Source organism: Spermophilus citellus (assembly GCF_964194105.1).
Source record: "Spermophilus citellus genome assembly, chromosome: X".
Taxonomy (NCBI): domain Eukaryota; kingdom Metazoa; phylum Chordata; class Mammalia; order Rodentia; family Sciuridae; genus Spermophilus; species Spermophilus citellus.
This window is the reverse complement of record NC_138190.1, coordinates 15,969,574-15,988,557: the sequence shown is the minus strand read 5'-3', so window position 1 is coordinate 15,988,557 and position 18,984 is coordinate 15,969,574. Positions and strand designations below refer to the sequence as shown.

The 18,984-nt window shown below is 35.8% G+C and overlaps 1 protein-coding gene across 6 annotated transcripts in view; it reads right to left on the bottom strand.

Moving 5' to 3' along the window:
- Positions 1-16,550, bottom strand: part of CNKSR2 (connector enhancer of kinase suppressor of Ras 2) — a 287,398-nt gene extending 270,848 nt beyond the window's left edge. For all 6 annotated transcript variants that reach the window (XM_081278357.1, XM_081278358.1, XM_081278359.1 and 3 more), the window contains exon 1: positions 16,413-16,550. In XM_081278357.1, coding sequence (XP_081134483.1) covers positions 16,413-16,476 — 64 coding nt within the window. In that variant the 5' untranslated portion in view covers positions 16,477-16,550. The remainder of the gene's footprint in view (positions 1-16,412) is intronic.
- Positions 16,551-18,984: the final 2,434 nt, after the last annotated feature.

Below are 18,984 nucleotides of genomic sequence, written 5' to 3'. Positions count from 1 at the left end.
TATACTATTGGGACTTAGCCAAGGATAGTACAGCTATCAACAATGTCTTAGGACTTTTGTATTGAGTTCTTGGTAAGAAGAATAGGATATATACCATTCTAATAATTAGGCTTAAGAAGTCAAATGATCATCTGACTCATAAAAGAAAAAATAATTTGGAAAGTTACATTCTAATAAAGCTGTTAGAGATTTTTTTCTAGTTCTGTGAAGAGTGTCACTGGTATCTGAGGGAGACTGCACTGAATTTGTAGATTGCTTTTGGTAATATGGCCTCTTTAACAATGTTCATTTTGCCTGAACATGAAGATGGGAGGTCTTTCCATCTTCTAGTGTCTTCTTTGACTATTTTATTTGGTGTTCTGCAATTTTCACTGTAGAGATTTTTTACCTCCTTGGTTAGATTTATCCCTAGATGTTCTATTTGCTTTGAAGCTATTCTGAATGAGTTTCTTGATTTCTCAGTGACTACATGTATAGAAAAGCTTCTGATTTTTGCATATTGATTTTGTATCCTGCTATATAGCTGTATTTGTTTATCAGATCTAAAAATCTTCAGGTGAAATATCCAGGGTCTTCTAACTACAGGATCATGTTATCTGTAGATAGAGACTATTTGAGTTCTTCCTTTCCTATCTGTATCTCTTTTATTTCTTTCTCTTGCATAATTGCTCTGGCTAAAATTTCAACTACTGTATTGAATAGGAGTGGTGAGAGTAGACATCCTTGTCTTGTTCCTGAGTTTCCTTGTTCAGTATGTTTGCTTTGGTTTGCCATATATAACATTTATTTTGTTGAGGTAAGTTCCTTGTCTACCTAATTCCTTCAATCCTTTATCATGAAAAGATGTTGAATTTTGTCAAAGGTTTTTGTGCATCTTTTGGGATGATCATGTGATTTTTCTTTTCCTTGATTCCATTCATGTGGTGTACTATATTTATTAACTTAATATGCCAAACTATCCTTGTGCTCCTGGAAGGACACCACATTGATCACGGTGTACTTTTTAATGAGATGTTCAATTTGGTTTGAGGACTTTTGCATATTTTCATCAAGGATATTAGTCATTAGTTTCTTTTCTGTCTTATCCAGTTGTGGTACCACAGTGGTACCTGCTTTATAGAATGAGTTTGGAAGCATTCCTTCCCTTTCTATTTCATGGGATAGTTTGAAAAACATTGGTGCTAGTTCTTTTTTAAAGGCCTGGTAAAATTCAGTTGTGAATTCATCCAATTCTGAGTTTTTCTTTGTAAAACAGCATGGTACTGGCATAAAAAGAATGTAGACCAATGGAATACAATAGAGGACACATAAATAAATCCATTAGCACTAGCCATCTGAGTTTTGACAAGGCGCCAAAAACATGTTGGAGAAATGACATCCTCTTTAACAAGTGGTGCTGTAAAAACTGTACATACATATGAAGAAGATTGAAACTAGATTTCTTTCTCTCACCCTGTATAAAGGTCAACTCAAAATGGATCAACGACTTAAGTTAAGATCAGAACTTTGCAACTGCTTGAAGAAAACAGGGAATACCTCAAGACAGGCACAGGCAATAACTTCGTGGATAGGACACAAATAGCTCAGGAAATTATAGCAAGAATCATCAAATAGAACTGCATCAAATTTTAAAACTTTTGCACAGTAAAAGAAACAATTAACAAAGTGAAGACACAGTGTACTAAATGGGAAAAAAATCTTTGCTGGATACTTTTCCAACAGAGGATTAATATCCAGAAGATAGAAGGAACTCAAAAACTTCATACCAAAAATGAATAACCCAATCAATAAATAGGATAATGCACTAAACAGATACTTCACAAAAGAGTATGAATGGCCAATAATTATATGAAAAAATGTTCAATATCTTTATCCAATAGGAAAATGCAAATCAAAACTACACTGAAATTCCATCTCCCTCTAGTAAGAATGGTATCAAGAATATGAAAACCAATAAATGTGGGCAAGGACACAGGGAAAAATAAACACATACACAGTGGTGGGGATATAGGTTAGTATAGCCACTATGGAAATCAGTATGGGGGTTCCTCACAAAACTAAAAATAGACCTACCATATGATCCAGCAATACACTTACTGAGTATATACCTGAAGGAATTAAAATTAGCATAGTACAGAGATATCCACATACCCATGATTACTGCGGCATGATTCACAGTAGCAAAGTTACAGATCAGCCTAGGTTCCTGTGACCAGATGAATGAGTAAAGAATATGTGGTGTGTTCATACATGTACATAGGAATACACCACAGTGAATCTTAACATTGTGTACATAAACAAGACTGGGATCCTAATTAGAATAAGCTATACTCCATGTTTATAAAAATATGTCAAAATAGACTCTACTGTCATGTATAACTAAAAACTAAAAATAAGAGAAAAGAATTTCCAAAGAGAAAAAAGAAAAAAATATAGTATATACACAATAGAATATTACTCAGGCATAAAAAAGAAATAAATCATGTTATTTACAGGAAAACAAATGGAACTAGAGATCATAATATTAAGTGAAATCAGCCAGACTAAGAAAGACAAGTATCCCATGCTTTCTCTCATATGTGAAATCTAAGGTATTATGGTTTGGGTGTAAGATATTTCCAGAAACCTCATGATTACATTATGAGAACTGTTACCTAATCAGTGCATTAATCCATTTGATAGATTAATAATCTGAAAGAACTACTCTGTAATAACTGGAACCAGACAAGATGTGACTGGAGGAAGAAGGACACTGAGTGTGCCTTTTGGGTTTATATTTTCTCCCTGGTCTGTGGAGCTCTCTTTTTCTGGTTGCCATGTCCTGAGCTATTTTCCTCTGCCATGCCTTTGGCCATGATGTTCTGTTTCCCCTTGGGTCCAGAGCTATGGAGTTGGCCAACCATGGACTGAAACTCTGAAACTGTGAGCCAAAATAAACTCTTCCTCCTTTAAAGTTATTCTTGTCTGGTCACAGCAGTGAAAAAGCTAACTAAAACAGCATGTATGAATATGTTACAATGAAGCCCATTATTCCATATAATTAAAATGCACCTTTTTTTTTTTCAAAAAGCTATTAGAGAAAGAAGTGGCTACATCAATAACAAAAGCCAGTAAGAGAGGAAGGACTCCCAGGAGAGAGACAGTCATCTGAAATCCATACCCCAGATACAGTTTAAAATCAACATAATATATGCATGATATAGCTTAAGGCAAACATATATGAGCTATATCCAATAATTTATTTCTAAGTCGGGATACTAAAATATTCTTTTCTTTAAAGATTATTTTATATCCTATATAATAATACATAAATTATTTTTTGCTAGTGTCAAAATTTAATCCATTTCTTCCAGACCACAACTGGAGAGTCTCAACTCAATATTATAAATTGTATAGTCTAATACATAAAGGGTTTCCTACTAAATATCTTCCCCTTTAATCATTTTATCAATCTGAATGAAATGTAGAAATGGAGGAAGGGAAGGATGCAGTAGTGAATCTTTCCAAATAGGCTACTAGGGATAAAGATGTTTTCAGCAGTCTTGAAAAGGCATCATCTAGGATTTTCATTTGGGAAAGGAGAAAAATAAATTCATGGCGGCTGATAAGACAGTGGCTTCTACACAATGATTATTCTATTAAATTTATTGCAGAACTCATGTCCATCTGCATTCTTAGAAAGCTTCCAAGTCTACTTCTCACCATCTGTATCTAACAAGTCATGCAAATCACACAATTTTCTTCAAATATTCTGTTTTTAATTATGTTAAGGCTGTCTATATTACTGTAATAACTAATCATCAGAAATCTGTAATTTTATTAAAAATATTACTAGAAAGTTTTGAGAACAACTCTAATCTAAATGTTGCCCACTTGCTCTAAGCTATTTTAAAATATTGGATAATATCAAAATGTCAAACCATCCTTTTCAGTTACATATTCAAAGATCCATTTCAAATGTTTGCTATTTAATCCATAATCTACACAGGTTGCCCTTTGACGAATTCTTTAAATATTACTAAAACAAAAAAATCACTCAAACGAAAGAAAATACCCTTCATTCTTGAAAATATACCTCACGAATACCCAAAAGCAGAAGCATTTCACAATGAGCACATGAATGCATATCTACTATGGTACTCATGGAGCACAAAGTCAGAAAAAGACACTTAGCAAACCAGGGAGACAATTCTACAACATTCACATCAATATCAGAAGACCCTCACACTTTTTCAGAGCAGCATTAATAACAAACATTCAAGTAAGCTGAAATTATTGTGGCAAGAAAAAAGCATCAAGTTTATACATTAAATTCTTGGTCATAGTTTATTACAAGAGCCTGCTTATTTTAGAATTTTTGCACCAGTAAACTAGAAAACAAAGAAAATCTCAACCAAAAAGGCATAGGAATTAAGTATTAAAATAATTCTGCCTTAAAATTTAATGTAATTTCTTAGAGATGTGACCAAAGGAGTTCTTAAATTTCAACCATGCTCACAACCCAAACTCAGTTGCTAAACACACTCCACATACTTATTATATGATGAAAATAAGGTGTTACACTTAATGACAAGAAAAAAATTGACCTCCTTGCCGAAAAGCAATCAGAAAAGGTCTTTTAGTTAGTCATTTTCACCAAATCTGTCCCAGGCAAACATCTGCTCTATGTAAATATGTGTGCTTACTTATACACACATTTATATTTATACAGCTGAAAATCAATTATTATAAACTACAACATTTATTTTCTTTAAATTTTTCATGCCTTGTTTAACATTCCTACACAAAGTGTATGCAGGAAACAGAAACTACAATTAGAATGATTGTTAAGAATCAGGCTTTGTTAACAAGGTTTAGAATAGCACACTCTTCTGTCCAAGAGTTTAACTGCAAATTGGTTGACAGTGAGGTAAAATAAGGGCTAACTACCAGTAGTCTTTGTCTATGTACTTTATACTTCCTTTTCATAGACATATTTCTTGATTAGCCAAAGGTAATGGGAAAAATCTAATCAAGGAAAAGATTAATTGCAATAGAATGGAAACAGGTATAACATTCATTCTAGAAAATTATTTTTTCAAACCACAATATATATTCATAAAATTAAAAAAAATATTTTTCATGTGTGGAAAAGCATACAGCAGTTTATACAAGAGACAATTAAGGTAGAGGATTCTTGACACCAGGCCGGGGCCAATACTGCATTTCAGGAGCATTTTGAGAATTCTGAGTTTTAAGTAATCACAATAATTGTGTTACTGAATGACTGTTAAATCAATGTCTGAAACAATCTCACACAATGAAGAATTGGTCATATTCCAAGTGACTTTTTTTTTCATTTGACAGTGTTTATTATTAGTGATTCCAGAGAGGCAAGTCAAAATTATTTCATGAGACATTGCTAATCTTCTAATATTACCAAATTTAAGAATATGATAAACTCTAATTTTATATTTAAACATAATTTTTATTTTAGGATAATTTAAGATATATAGAAGCTGTAAAAATAGTATTAAGAGTTCCTGTATACCCCTCACCCATATTCTATTATTAACATCTTATATTCCTTTGGTATATTTGTCACAACTAAGAAGCCAATATTGGTACACTGCTATTAAATTAAACTCCACACTTTTCTAGAATTTCATTACCTTTTTTCCTAGTTGCTTTTTCTTTGCCATGATACTAGCAAGGATACCCTAATAACCGTTAATCATCATGTCTCCTAGGCCTCCTCTAATCTGATTCACACAATTTCCTTGCTTCCATGATCTTAACATTTCCACGATCTTAACATTTTTGAGGAGTACTGACTGGTCAGATATTCTTGAAAATGTCCTTAAATTTGGGTGTGGTTAATGTTTTTCTCATGGTTAGAATGGTGTTATGGGTTTGGGGGAAGAGACCAACAGAGTGCCATCCTCATCACATCCTATCAAGGGTACACTACATTGAATTTTTAATGTGAGTATATATGTTATATTGTCTATGAACTTTATTTCAGGAGACATAAAAGGGTTGTTGGGTTCTAAAAGATTAACATATAAAAAAGAATAAAATACATCACAATGTGTGTATCTATTTGAATTATGATTTTAAAAAACTGTATGAGAACTTACGACATTTATGAAACCAGAAATTTGAACTAAATACTGATGATATTAAGGAATTAATTTGGTGTGATTAAATACTGGTATACTTCTCTAGCTATTATTCTGCTGTATTTATTTTCTGTGTGTTAGTTTTCAGTATAAATAAAAGAATTAGCTGGCAAAAGCAGACTCATTTAAAAAAACTTCAAACATAAGAAACTAATGTCTTTAAACATAAAATCAGAAATATCTTAAAATTAATGGAGATGGAAATTTATGGTATTACTTCATTTTTCTATTACCAGAATGCTTTTTAACATAGCATATCAATAATTATTTCAAGGAAAGTGATGAAATTCTAGAAAATAATGAGCACTTTAGGAGAAAAAAAGTGTTTTAAATAATCAAATGGACAAGGCTAATACAACTTCAAAATATGGTAATTACCATATTTCATAGTTGTTATTTTTAAAAAGTGTCTGTTGTCTTGGGTACTGTAACATCTTTTATAAAAATTGATAGACTCCAAACTATTTTCTGCACAATAACACTTTAAGTTGCTTTCAGTTCTTTAAAATTTCTAGTCTAAAGCAAGCTTACCTCAATTCTACTAAAAGAAAACAAAGAGAAATAGAAAGCATCATCTTCGTATTGTCACTCTAAACAAATCCTACTTTAGGTTCCTGTATATGTACTCAGATATATATTTAGATGCATATATAAAACTATATGCAACACTTCAAAATATAATGTAAACAGAACTGAACTTTTCATTATCATTTTACAAATACTCAACTGATAAAACATCCCTAACTCAACTTGATCACTCCATATTTTGTATTTATTTCACAAGTTTTTGATTAATTATGATTCAACTTTCACTAGCACTTCAGGTTAATTTTGTGAATTACTAAGCTATCATATCATATCACAATCTGGTCTACAATAATGATTTTCAAACAAAGCAATTTTAGGAGACAAATTAACATTTGGTAGATACGTAAGGGTTTCCAAGATATAGAAATGCACTGAAAATGTCTGTAAAAACACTGATGGAATGCAATGCTAACCAATGATCAGTTAATCTGAGAAAAGTAAGTCATTTCTAATAAAATGTGAATCACTTATGAACATCTTTTATAAGGAACCATGTACTTTTATTAGTAATCCTTGGAGTACAAAATATCTCCTTAGCACTGAGTTGATAGAAGTAATGAACTGAGCTAGGTTTTTTAATGTAGGTCCATTCTCAATTTGGGTGGAAAGGGGACATCAAATTCCTCAGGTTCACTATAAAATAAAAAAGCTGTCACCAAGACTACACTTGTGTGTAGTATCTTTTTTTATTAGCTAGAGTTCTATTCTGAGTAGAAACAGCTCACCATACACACATTCTGTTATATGTCAAATGGACCCAGCAACCTTCACCTTAGCAGACACTAGAGAAATTAGGCCTGATGGAGAAGACATCTACCTTTCTTTTAAAAGTATTTCCAGAATTCCTTTCATGTCATATCTACCTCTGGTAGAAAGGCATGGTGGAAATATTATGTACTTTTGAATCAATTATAAATCAACCAAATGGTCTAATAAAAACAAACACCTATTCAATAAATATTTGAATATATATAGGACAATTCATTCAACATTTCTAAGCAAAAATCTCTCTAAGCAGAAGTCTCTTCATTTGTAAAGTATAGATAATTCCAATATTTCAGGGCTAGGATAAGCATTAAAGATAATGTAGGGAAAGCACCTATGACAGTATATGGCATGTAGTAAGCACTTGTGATTTCTGCCTCTAAAGATTGCCAAAACAACTTATTCCTTAATTTTAAAAATCTGATATTTATCATGCACTTACATACCAAGCATTGTTTTAAGCATATCATTACAGAAAAACTTAGAAATAGTATTTAAATTGGTGTTTCTATAGGTAATACTGCCACTCCCATTTTGTAAAAATGAGAAAATCCAGATCTACACCAGACCTCTATTGATTTGTTTCAGGAATTATTTGAAAAAAACATGTTACAAGCCTGTTTTTAAAATAGTAGATGTATCTAAAACAAAATTTTAAAATTCAAGCAAACAACAACAAGAAGAGGAGAATATGGGCAACATAAAAAAGAGCAACTAAATAAATGCATATTTTATCCAAAGACTATCCAATCTACCCTACAAGACTAAGAACATTAATATATAACATAGCCTTGTGTGCTACACTTGATATTAGTTATGTAACTATGCTTTTGTCATATATTAATGTTAGTGCTTGTTTTGGTTTATTTAATAAATCTTGGTTTTGAAAGCAATTTTATGTTGTGCCAAAATACCCAATAGATGAACATATAAAACCAAATTGATTGTATATTAGTAAAATTTAAATTTTAATGAACTTATGCAAATACTGACAAATCCTTTCTTTCCTGAAATTGCAAGTATAATGTATGAAAACTTGTATTAGAATTAATTATAATTAAAATTGAATAAGAAATTAAATATGTCTTTAAAATTTTAAAAATTCTATTATCTTGAATAGTTGTGAGTCAAACTGGGTACTATTTGCAATTCATAGTTATCACTAGCTAGAACACTAAAATGCCTGAAGATGTTTTAAGAGTTTTAAAAAAGCAACATATCTATGTTAAGGTCTTAAAATTTTCAATTATTTTGTTTTGTATTTTAACAATTATACAGTGAAGAGGGGTCAAGCTGTATTAGAAAAATCTTGATAATTTGTTTACCAGTGATGTCTACTAGCATGTAATTCACAAAAATTGCACATGGGACAACTGTTTCAGCAAGTTATGCTTTACAAATAACTCTCTACATATGTTCTTAAGAAGTACTCTTCAAAAAGTTAAGTCAAAATAAATTTATACATAATTTTAAAACTTTAAATTATTTTTAAGTCAGAGAGTGATGGAAAATTACACACAAAAATATTGATTGAAGGTGAATTTTAAATACCTTAATTTTAATCCTATTAATAAAAATGCAAATCCAGCACTAAATATAATAAAGAGGATAACAGTTTTCATTAAACTAAGGGGCTATTTTTCCACTTTATGTCCATAATTAACAATTAAGGGATAGTTTATTCTCATAACAGAAAATAAACCTTTATATGAAGACAATGCATTGTATCACTATCATTCTACCATGTGTTCTAAAATATATAGATTTTTAAAAATACCAAAATAAAGAAATTAGAAAATTTGAATGAAAGAAAACAAACAAATGCTTAGAATAAGGTGTACATTTCCATTTTTAAACTAGTAAGTATCTGCTGCTGCCCTATTAATTGACATAAACAAATGATATTTCCACCATATTTATAATATTTATGGCATAAATACAAAAGTGTCATTAGTTCATTAAAAATTATCAACATTTCGTTATAAAATGAGTCTAAACCATGATTTAAATCTTTGAATTTGCTAGAGCAACAAAATCCTACTTCACACTGTATTCTGGCACACAACGTCCAAGTTGGCACAGAAGTATCCATTAGAGCACTATAAGGGACATTATGTGTACTGTCTTTTAGGAAAACAGATTTGCTGACAGACCAATAATCTGTGAATAAATTAATTTATTTCTTCACTCAATATTTTCTGGGTGCCTATTTTATACCAGATACTTCCTTATACATTGTTACAAAAAACAAATCGGGTCCCTGCCCTCATCTAGTGCAGGAGTTAGACATCAATCAAATAATCATACAAATTAATGTAAAAGTATAACTGGCAGATGGGACACAGAAGATACATATGGTACTAGAAGAGCATATAACTGAGGATTTGATGTGATCTGGAAAATAGAGAAGGCTTTCGTGATGTGTAGGAGGAAAAGCTTGAGATCTGAAGGCTGAGTATAGATTAACTAGATGAAGAAAATAGGGAAGAAAGAATACATGAAGTTCAAAGGCCCAGTGGTAGACAAACAGAGAGACTGAAAGGCAGCCAGCATAGTCAATGCTGGACATCTATCTAGCTTACCTCATAGGCAATAACCAAACCTTCAATGGTGTCACAGCCATGTAAGGACTTCGATCTTCATCATAAAAACAATCAGAAGCTATCAAATTGTTTTAAACTGATGAAGGTGAAAAGTGAGAGAATAGAATCAGTTAAGAATCATTCTTAAGGAGTTCACCTTGATTGAAAATTTGTGGATCAAACAAATAAAACAAAATTAATATACTGTAATTATCATGATCTTGACAGAAAACAGAATAGGTTATATTTTGCCCTTTGGAATGATAAGAGATTAGGGGAAATGGAGCACACTAATTTTTACCAGTTCTAAACTCACCTAGCATTTCTCAAACTTTTCCACATATGTACACATAACTGATGAACAGAGTGTACTCATAACCCTGGAGGTCCAGGGAATGCAGCTTTAAACAGCCTGTTGCAAGCCTAAAATTCTTGTCAATGCCTCTGGTCTCATCTTTAAAATCATACTGATTTTGCTCTATCCATCAGGGATAATAATATCCACATTTGATTTAATATGAAAATAATGTTTAAAATGCTTAGCAAAAATCAGCTCTTCTGATAATTTGGCTTTCACAACCACAGAAATACACCATTTTGAGGAGTACAGACCTATTGATATTCATGAAAACTGTGAATTCACCCACTGAATGTCATTCAACCCAATAATGTCACATTGAAGAGCACACTTGGTTTTTGGTAAGACACTTAACCAAGACAAAAAAATCATAAAAAGTAAAAAGTTTTAGACTCCATTTTTTTTCAACTTACTATCTATCCCTCCCCCCTTTTAAATTAGTACAGATGTTCCATCCTTCTACTACTCTTTATAGAAGGTAACACTTCATGTTTCACAGTTAAGTCTTATGTGTGAGGTACTGTAAGGAAGTCACACCAAAAACTAAAAGTAATTAAGAGTAAATTAAGCTTTAATCTAAAGTTAGTCTGCTATAAATGAAAATGGTAATTTATCATTGCTTTAAGAACAGTATTAATATCTCCATTCTTCACATAAGAATATGGATCACTAAACGTCTAAATAACATTAATGATGTAATTAATCTTCAAAATAACTCATTTTAACATTATTTCCAAATTATTCCTGAGAAATGGATTTGAAACAGCAGTACCAATTCAATACACATTCTTTGTGGGCTTATTTTTGGCAGCCAAAGTTTTATAATGTGGTATTTATTTAAACTCAGGACATGATGAGAGTTTTATTGTCTCTGTGAAATGCAGATTTGTTCTTGTACTTTTTTGCCACCTACTCACACTCCTCCCTCACTTTCCCCCTTGTGCCTACCTCTCCCCTTCAACCATACAAACCTAGATAAGTTTGTCTGGTTAATCACTCCATTTCAATGCCAGAGTCTTTTGCTGTACCTCCACAGTTAGGATATACCCCTCTTAAACAGCATCTTAATTATATAGTTTAAATAGTTGCTAAAACCCCACCCTCCACATGTGCCCCTTTCATGGTTCATAACATTATCTTCTCTTTCTACCAGTGCTGTAAGCATAATGCAACTTTTTTTTTTTTATTTACCCAGTGTACTAGTTGGTGCATGTCTCTGTCTTGGCATAGGTTTGTAAATGTCATTGTCATTCCTCACAGAGGCTAATTTCTCCAAACCAGAGAATAATTTATTTAAGATAATCCATTAAAACATCTTTCTTGAAGATATACTAAGTAAATAATATCTGAGGACTAGAATACATACACAAAAATATATTCTTTCTTGCTAATCATGACTAAATCATGTGTTAACCTAAGGAGCAAATGTTAACCACACCTTAAATAAAAATTTTTGTGAATTAAACTAACATATCAAAATGGTAAGTGTCTTGTTTACATAAAATGACAATAATTCCTGTTCCAAAAAAATGTCAAATCCAAAATAGATAACTGTTGGTGCCTATCTAGTCAAACTGCAACTGAAAAACATCTAATTTTTCAAAAGGAAATGATAAACCAATTTGATCTATTGTTCAACATATTTTCTTAAGGTCTTTACAGCTTCAATTTCCTGCCAGAAACTTACTTCTGATTTCTCCCTCAAGACACTAAAAATTTTGACATTTTTCCTTTATCAAATTGAGATAAATTTCAACCTATGCTCTGGGTCCTGTGAGAGGGGCAAAATAATTACTAAAGAGCATTGTACCTGTCAAAACTTCTTTGCCTTCCTTATCAGAGACATTCTCCTTTACAGCATTTAACTTTTATACTGAATGGACCTTATTTCTTGACTACATTTTCCACTATTATACAGATGCATGCAAAATATTACTTTTGTTTTTATACCTAAAATAATGTATTTCATTTTCTATCCTCAAGATGGCTGAGTCATCAGGATAGAAATTAGAAGTCAGGGAACGTCTCTTGAAGAAAATGGTTTATAATAAACAGGAAGGAGTAGCACAGTGATTATGGAATATGCTGAGAAAAGGCTATCGTAAAATTTAAATTTAAGGGATTATAACAAGACAAAATTGGTTAAAGCTAAGTCACAGAACCGATAAGACCAGCAAAGCAGGGACTGTTGGTTGACTCCAGAAATCATAATAATTTTATTTGACCCAGAACAAGAATAAAGACCCCTAGAAGAATGTTGTGCAGGAAGCTGGTCCTAGAAAATATCTACATTAGTCATGTGACTATTTTGAATGAGTCTCAAAGTTGGAAATGCTGTGAGAAGAAAACTTGAATTATTGGGTGTAATATGCAGAAGGAAAATTAATGATAAAATTAATAACAGGAGCCCTGAAGTGTTCTGAGATTTTTTGTTATATCGCAGTAAGCAAAAAAGTAGAGGACTGGTGACTCAAACAAATGCAAATTATGAAGTATTTCTAGGTTCTGCAAGTGAACAAAAAGGATTTGAGAAATAACTTGTTTTAGAGTAATGAAATAAGCAAAAAAGTAGAAAGTTATTGGTCTACTTTCCTATCTGTGGCTTTTTAGAATAATTTGCTCAGTTTTAATTATTTTTAAAAATTATGTTTTAAGATTTTATCAAAACTATAAGAGGACTGAATGCAATTTGCAATTTAAGGCTGGTTTCAAATGCTAAATGGCATTTGATTCTTTCCAAAAATACTTTTATGAAATTAACTTGAAGGTTTATAAAATCTCTCTAAATAGCCAGAAGTACTTTCAGAATAATCTGGGATATAACTAGTTATTTTACTGACTCATAAGAATTTTGTGTATTTACTGTAAATTACACTGATAATGTGTCACATTGAGTTTTTATTGTCAATAGAAAATTTGGTGAGTATTTGATTTTATAAACAGTGAAGTTGGGTGAATAAAAAGTGCAAGCCTTTGCTCATATCTTTACTAATAATTTAAAATAAATTTTATATTTACATCTCCCTCAAATCCATTTAAAAATAGGTCAACATTGATTGCAATGTATAAATGGTCTTTCATAATCTTGAATCAATGCTACCTGTCAGCACATTTTCCCCTTCATTTTCTTCCCTGATGAGTGAGTTTCCATACCACTTCCATTAGTTGTCTAGAACCATATATATAATGTATATATACATACATACATATATATGGTCATATCTATCCTTTAATGATTGCTTTCTGTTTGGAGAAGAGAAAAATATCCTAGAAAGAACACAAAGTATGTACCTTACTAAACAGAGTTATAATTATTTATAATTGTGACCAGATAAAAGGATATATTAGATGCTTTAACATTAAGGGTGATGAAACTGTCCCATTAGGAGCATGCTCTGAAGAACTCCCATAATGTTGCAATTGTGCAAGAGCCTTATGCATTTTTCAATTCTGCCTTTATAGCACTACATATTATACAACACTAAATGAGTTTTAATCATCTCCAAGTTGGGACCTAAATTAGCAGTTAACTTTTAAACATTATTGCATCTGAGAAAAGGGTGAAAAGTATTTTTTAATGTCTTTTGCTAAATTTTACTTGGAAAAAAGAATATAGAGGGGAAATTAAGGTAGTAGTATAAGTTACAAGTTGAGGAAATGTTCATTTCATTCAATTATTTCTTAAAATCTCATTTTTATATCATCTCAAATCAAATTTATATGAATATTGTGAACATTTTAGCAGTAAGAAGTTTGGGATTTGAAATAGGTAATTACATTAGTCAGTCTCTTCCAGTCTTTTGCTGGACAAAGACACACAAATTCTATCCTGGCTACCTAAATAAGCTTTACTAGTAGCTCTAAAATGTGTCACCAACAGGTATGAAAACAAGTTAAAAATAATGGGCACTGAATATCACAGCTAACAATGTTAGCCTAACTTTAAAGAAACTACCTTTTAGGCTGCAGAGATTTTTAAATGATTAGTGTACTGGAAAACTAACAATGTGTGTCAGATTATGTGCATCATATGCTGCACTTGCTTCAGTGGACCTAAACTGTGGAGACAAGGGAAACTGCAAGAATGTAACTGGGTGGGAGGTGAAGAAGATGGAGAATACTGCACTCATTACAACCATCATGAGAATTTGTGAGAGGTAGTCTATGAAGCTCATGGAATCAGGATAGCTTGTCTTTGAATATTTCAGCCACAGATTCAAAGAAACCTTTCAGACTTTTTAAAAGGGATTTTAATTGAGCATTCTTCCTTCCTACATATACTCTAGCTCTTTCTTCGATGACTGAGAAATAGAGAAGACAGATGTTTTTATCTGAGAAAGAGGGAAGGGGAGTGAATTGGTGGGAATCTAGGAAGGTGGAATTTCAATAGCAAATATGGAAAGAGAACAAGCAGCAGAAAAGATGGGCCAGCCACTGCAGGACTCTGTCTTAGTCATCTTTATAACCCCCATGGCACCTTAGCACAATGCACCACACACAGGGGGGCAGTAGATAAATAATGAATTAGGTTTAATTCAATTCACTCACATTTATACTGTGCTTTGCAGTTACAAAGCCCTTTCCACATATTAGAAGAGAAAAAGTCAATGAGGAATAAAGGGGCTAGAATGGGATAAAATTAAAATAGATAAAGAAAAATCTACAATAAGCAAAACATAGAAAAGGTTGAGAAAAAGAAAGGGAATAAATTGAGTTTCTCCTTGTCAGTTTCAACCCTTTCTAATCATCACAATTTTCCTGCTGAAGTGCCTGGGGCTTAGAAAGTATGACTGCTAAGCAAGCCCAAAGAAAAGGGGCTCCCTCACCTTCAGAAAGGGCATTTTCAAAGATAAGCCTAACTGATCTGACTAGAGTTCGTGCTCAGGTATAACCTCAAGCAAAGCTCTAACATTCCAAGTGTCTTCCAATCGTGGCCAAGGGATTCCTTTATTCCATTCCTCCACTGCTCAGCATTCCCAAAATCTTGGGGAAGAGGTGGGTCCTAGGAATGGACTGGGGAGGCTTTCTACAACCCCCCAAAATCAGACAACAGAGGGAGGTAGTGAGGCAAGATAGCCCAGGGACTAGAGAAAAAGCCCACGTTTGCGACTAAGAGAATGAATGTCTATGACTGTGGTTGTTGAAACTACCAGGGGCAAAAGGCAGTGGTAAGGGCTTCAATATGGAAGAAATGAGAGGTGTACATGAAGGCTTACAACTGGCGTTGAGCCCCTAACAAAAAGCCACCAGATCCAAAGCCTCAAGCGGACTGAATCTTGGCAAGCAGAGGGCAAGCAGGGATGCGCAAGAGGGAGCCCACACAAAACCAGCGCCTATGCTGTCCCAAGGGAGGCATGTTTTCCCCACTCCGAAGTAGCGTGTCTCCTGAGAATTCTCTGCCCAACATGGGGGAGGGGGTTCCCAGCTTCAAATGGGGAGGGGGTTCACAGCCCGCGTCCTGACCCCATTATGCGGGCTTAAAAGTTGCCAGGAGAGTTGGCGCTAGACACACCTGGCAGGGGTAGCCACCAAGGGGGCATCAGGTTTCCCAGGAACAAAGAGGTCCGCAAAGAGGAGACTATGGAACCAGGTCCTTGACGGGGGCGGGGGGCTCTCCCTGAGATGGGAGACCGGGGTCGCCACGTCCTCCTGGCCTTCGGGGGACGCGGAGGGGAGCGTGGAGTGGGCAAGATTCGCCTCGCCAGGATTCCACCGCCCGGCTTCCTGCTTCCAACCAGGTGGCGCCCGCCACCCTCTCTCTCTCCGCGCCCCTCTGGCTGGAAACAAAAGGAGCCCGGGGACCTTGAGCCCCAGTCAGCCTCTAAGGACCCCCGCCGCCACCCAGCATGCCAGGATAAGCTGGTGGAATCTTCTTCGATGGCGGGCTGTGCCGCGGCGGGCGCCCCTCCCTTCCTCCCTCTTGCCGGGACCCTGCGCCCTCCCCACAGCAGGCATTACCTTTCATCCAGTCCACTACTTGACTCGGAGACCATTTGCTCACAGGTTCCATTATCAGAGCCATGGGCACAGGGTTGGTTCCGCGTGGGGCGCGAAGCTCAGGCACAAAACGAAGTCAGCAACCTGAGCCGCCCTCAGGTGGGGTCCGCCGCAGCCTCCCAGTGTCAGTGGCACGAAGAAAGCGGCTTTTGTGTGTCGGGTCTGGAGGCTGCAATTTCTCTTAGCCGGCAACTGGGAGGAAAACGCGCCGGGGTGGCGGCTCCGCGCCGGGTCTGCTCAGTCCCAGCTGAGGCGGCGGCCGTAGCTGCCGCTTCCGCCACTCCGCTCCGGTCTCCGTCCCGGCGGGGCTTCAGTTCATGGTTTGCGCTGCCAAGAGTCGCGGGGTTGAGGGAAGGAACCGCTGCCGCACGTCCGCAGCCAACTTGCCCGCTCGCCTCGAGCGCGGGAGTGAAGCCCCCGACACGACGAGCTGCCTGGCGGAAATGACGAGGGGCCTCCTGCCACCCAAAATATCTCTCCGCAGCCCTCGGGTGCAGGGCGCGCGCGCCACTAGCCCCCCGCCCGCTCACTGCCGCGCGGTCCCGCCTCCGGGGCCGACGGCAGGCACGCGAGGCGCGTGCGCGTGTCGGCACGAGGCCGGAGCCCAAGGTCTGTCTGGCAGGCAGGCAGGCAGGTGCCGGCTGCTTGCAGCCTCGCGTTCCCGCCCTGGGGGCCGCCCGGGGACAGAGGCGCGCAATGAGCGCGTGCGCGGCGGCGGCGGCGGCAGCGGCGCAAGCCCGAGTCTGAGCCCTGGGTCAGTCAGTCAGGTGCCGGCGTGAGGAGCGCGGCTCTGAGGGGCCTTTGAGGGGACGCGGCGGCGGTGGCAGGGAGCCCACCAGTTGAACTGTGACAGCTGAGGAGGTACCTGCGGCCCCGTCATCGAGGGGAAGGGGACTCCACTGAGCGCGGGGTTACTACGGGAGCCCGGGCTTTCCTTGCTCTCGCCCTCCCTGCTGCTGAGTGGGTTCCTGAGGTGATTCCGGAGACCCGCGCACCTCCATCCTGCGGAGATGGAGGCGTGAACTGCTATGGACGGGAATCGGGCTCCGCCGGCCAGAAACGCAGAGATGACGAGGCAGGAGGGCCAGTGTTGAATCTGCCCTGGGTTGTAAGCTGAGTCTGGGAAGTGGGTGTTGAGGCTGTCACCAGCAAGTTGATTGTCCCTGTGATCCTGAGACAGATTCCCCCATGTACCTTTTCAAAGGGATCTGTTTCGGGTTTTCAGCCAACTCCTCAAACACAGAGCTCCCAGTATCTATTTTAGAGGATGTCATTTGTGTTCAAATGTTCTTCTGTAAGAGCCAAAGGGTAACAATAAGATTTAAAATGAATGACAAATTGTAAACAACGTGATTCTTCAAACCTCCTTTTCTTACCCAGACTACTCCGCAACCCTTAGTAAAATACAGTTTGCCCAATGAGGCTTCACTTTAAAAGACAAATAATCCTAGAGAGTAGAGAAGCAAACTCTCTACCACCATTATAGGAGTTTTCTCAGTATAATTCTTAAGTAGCTCCACTGAGTAAAAGAATAAAACTCTTTATTTCTATAATCATTTCAATAACATCAATAGGTTTTGCCAGTTCCCGCAGTAACCATTTTCTCTAGCTCAATTTGATGAGATGTCAGAACTGTCACTTTCTTCACTGGGCACAGTTGATGACCCCTCTCCTGCATGTACACAAAGAGCTGAAACAGCAGTAGTTAATATCAATGTTTTCATGCTAGTGATACAAAACAAAACTTAAGAAGCCTGTATTTGGGCTTGTTGTTTACCTTTCTAATAATCCACATTTTATAAGTGAAGAATTGGAGAATAATTTAGAAGATTAATCAGGTCTACATACAGGATACAGGTAGAGCCCCTTTCTTTAATAATCTATATCTTGTTTGTGCTGTATAGTATTTTCTTGATTAACCAAGTGCAAAAGATATTGTATTTTGCATATATTCCAATTGTGTAGTATTTATAGAAAAACATTTCCAGTGTCTAATTTATGAAGTAGCTTTACTTTTAAAATATAATGGCTACATTGTGAATTGTTAGAGGTTACAGTTGTGGATGGATCTTAAAAGTACTTTTCCAGGGACTGGGGATATGGCTCAGTGTTAGAGGGCTTGCCTAGCATGTGTAAGGCCCTGGATTCCATCTCCATCACTGGGGGGAAAAAGATCATGAACTAAAAAAACTACTACTAATAATAGTAGGAATTTATTGAGCAAGGTGCCAAGCACGTTACATACATTTTATCTTCCGAACAGGTTCATTATTAGCCACATTTTACAGATGAGAAAACCTTAACTATCACGTCCACTTCCTGTCCCTAAATCTATTAGACATAGTTTCATAAATGTTGAATAAATTAATGACAAGCCTTAAAAAGGTTAATTTGTCTGAAGTCATGATACATGATTTTATACCAAGTTAAAGTTATTCCAGAAGATGAACTTTGAAAAAAAGAGTTTGTATCAGTGTCACAAAATGAACAGTTCAAGTGAATGGAAGATCCACTGAATGTTAGCTTAATATAT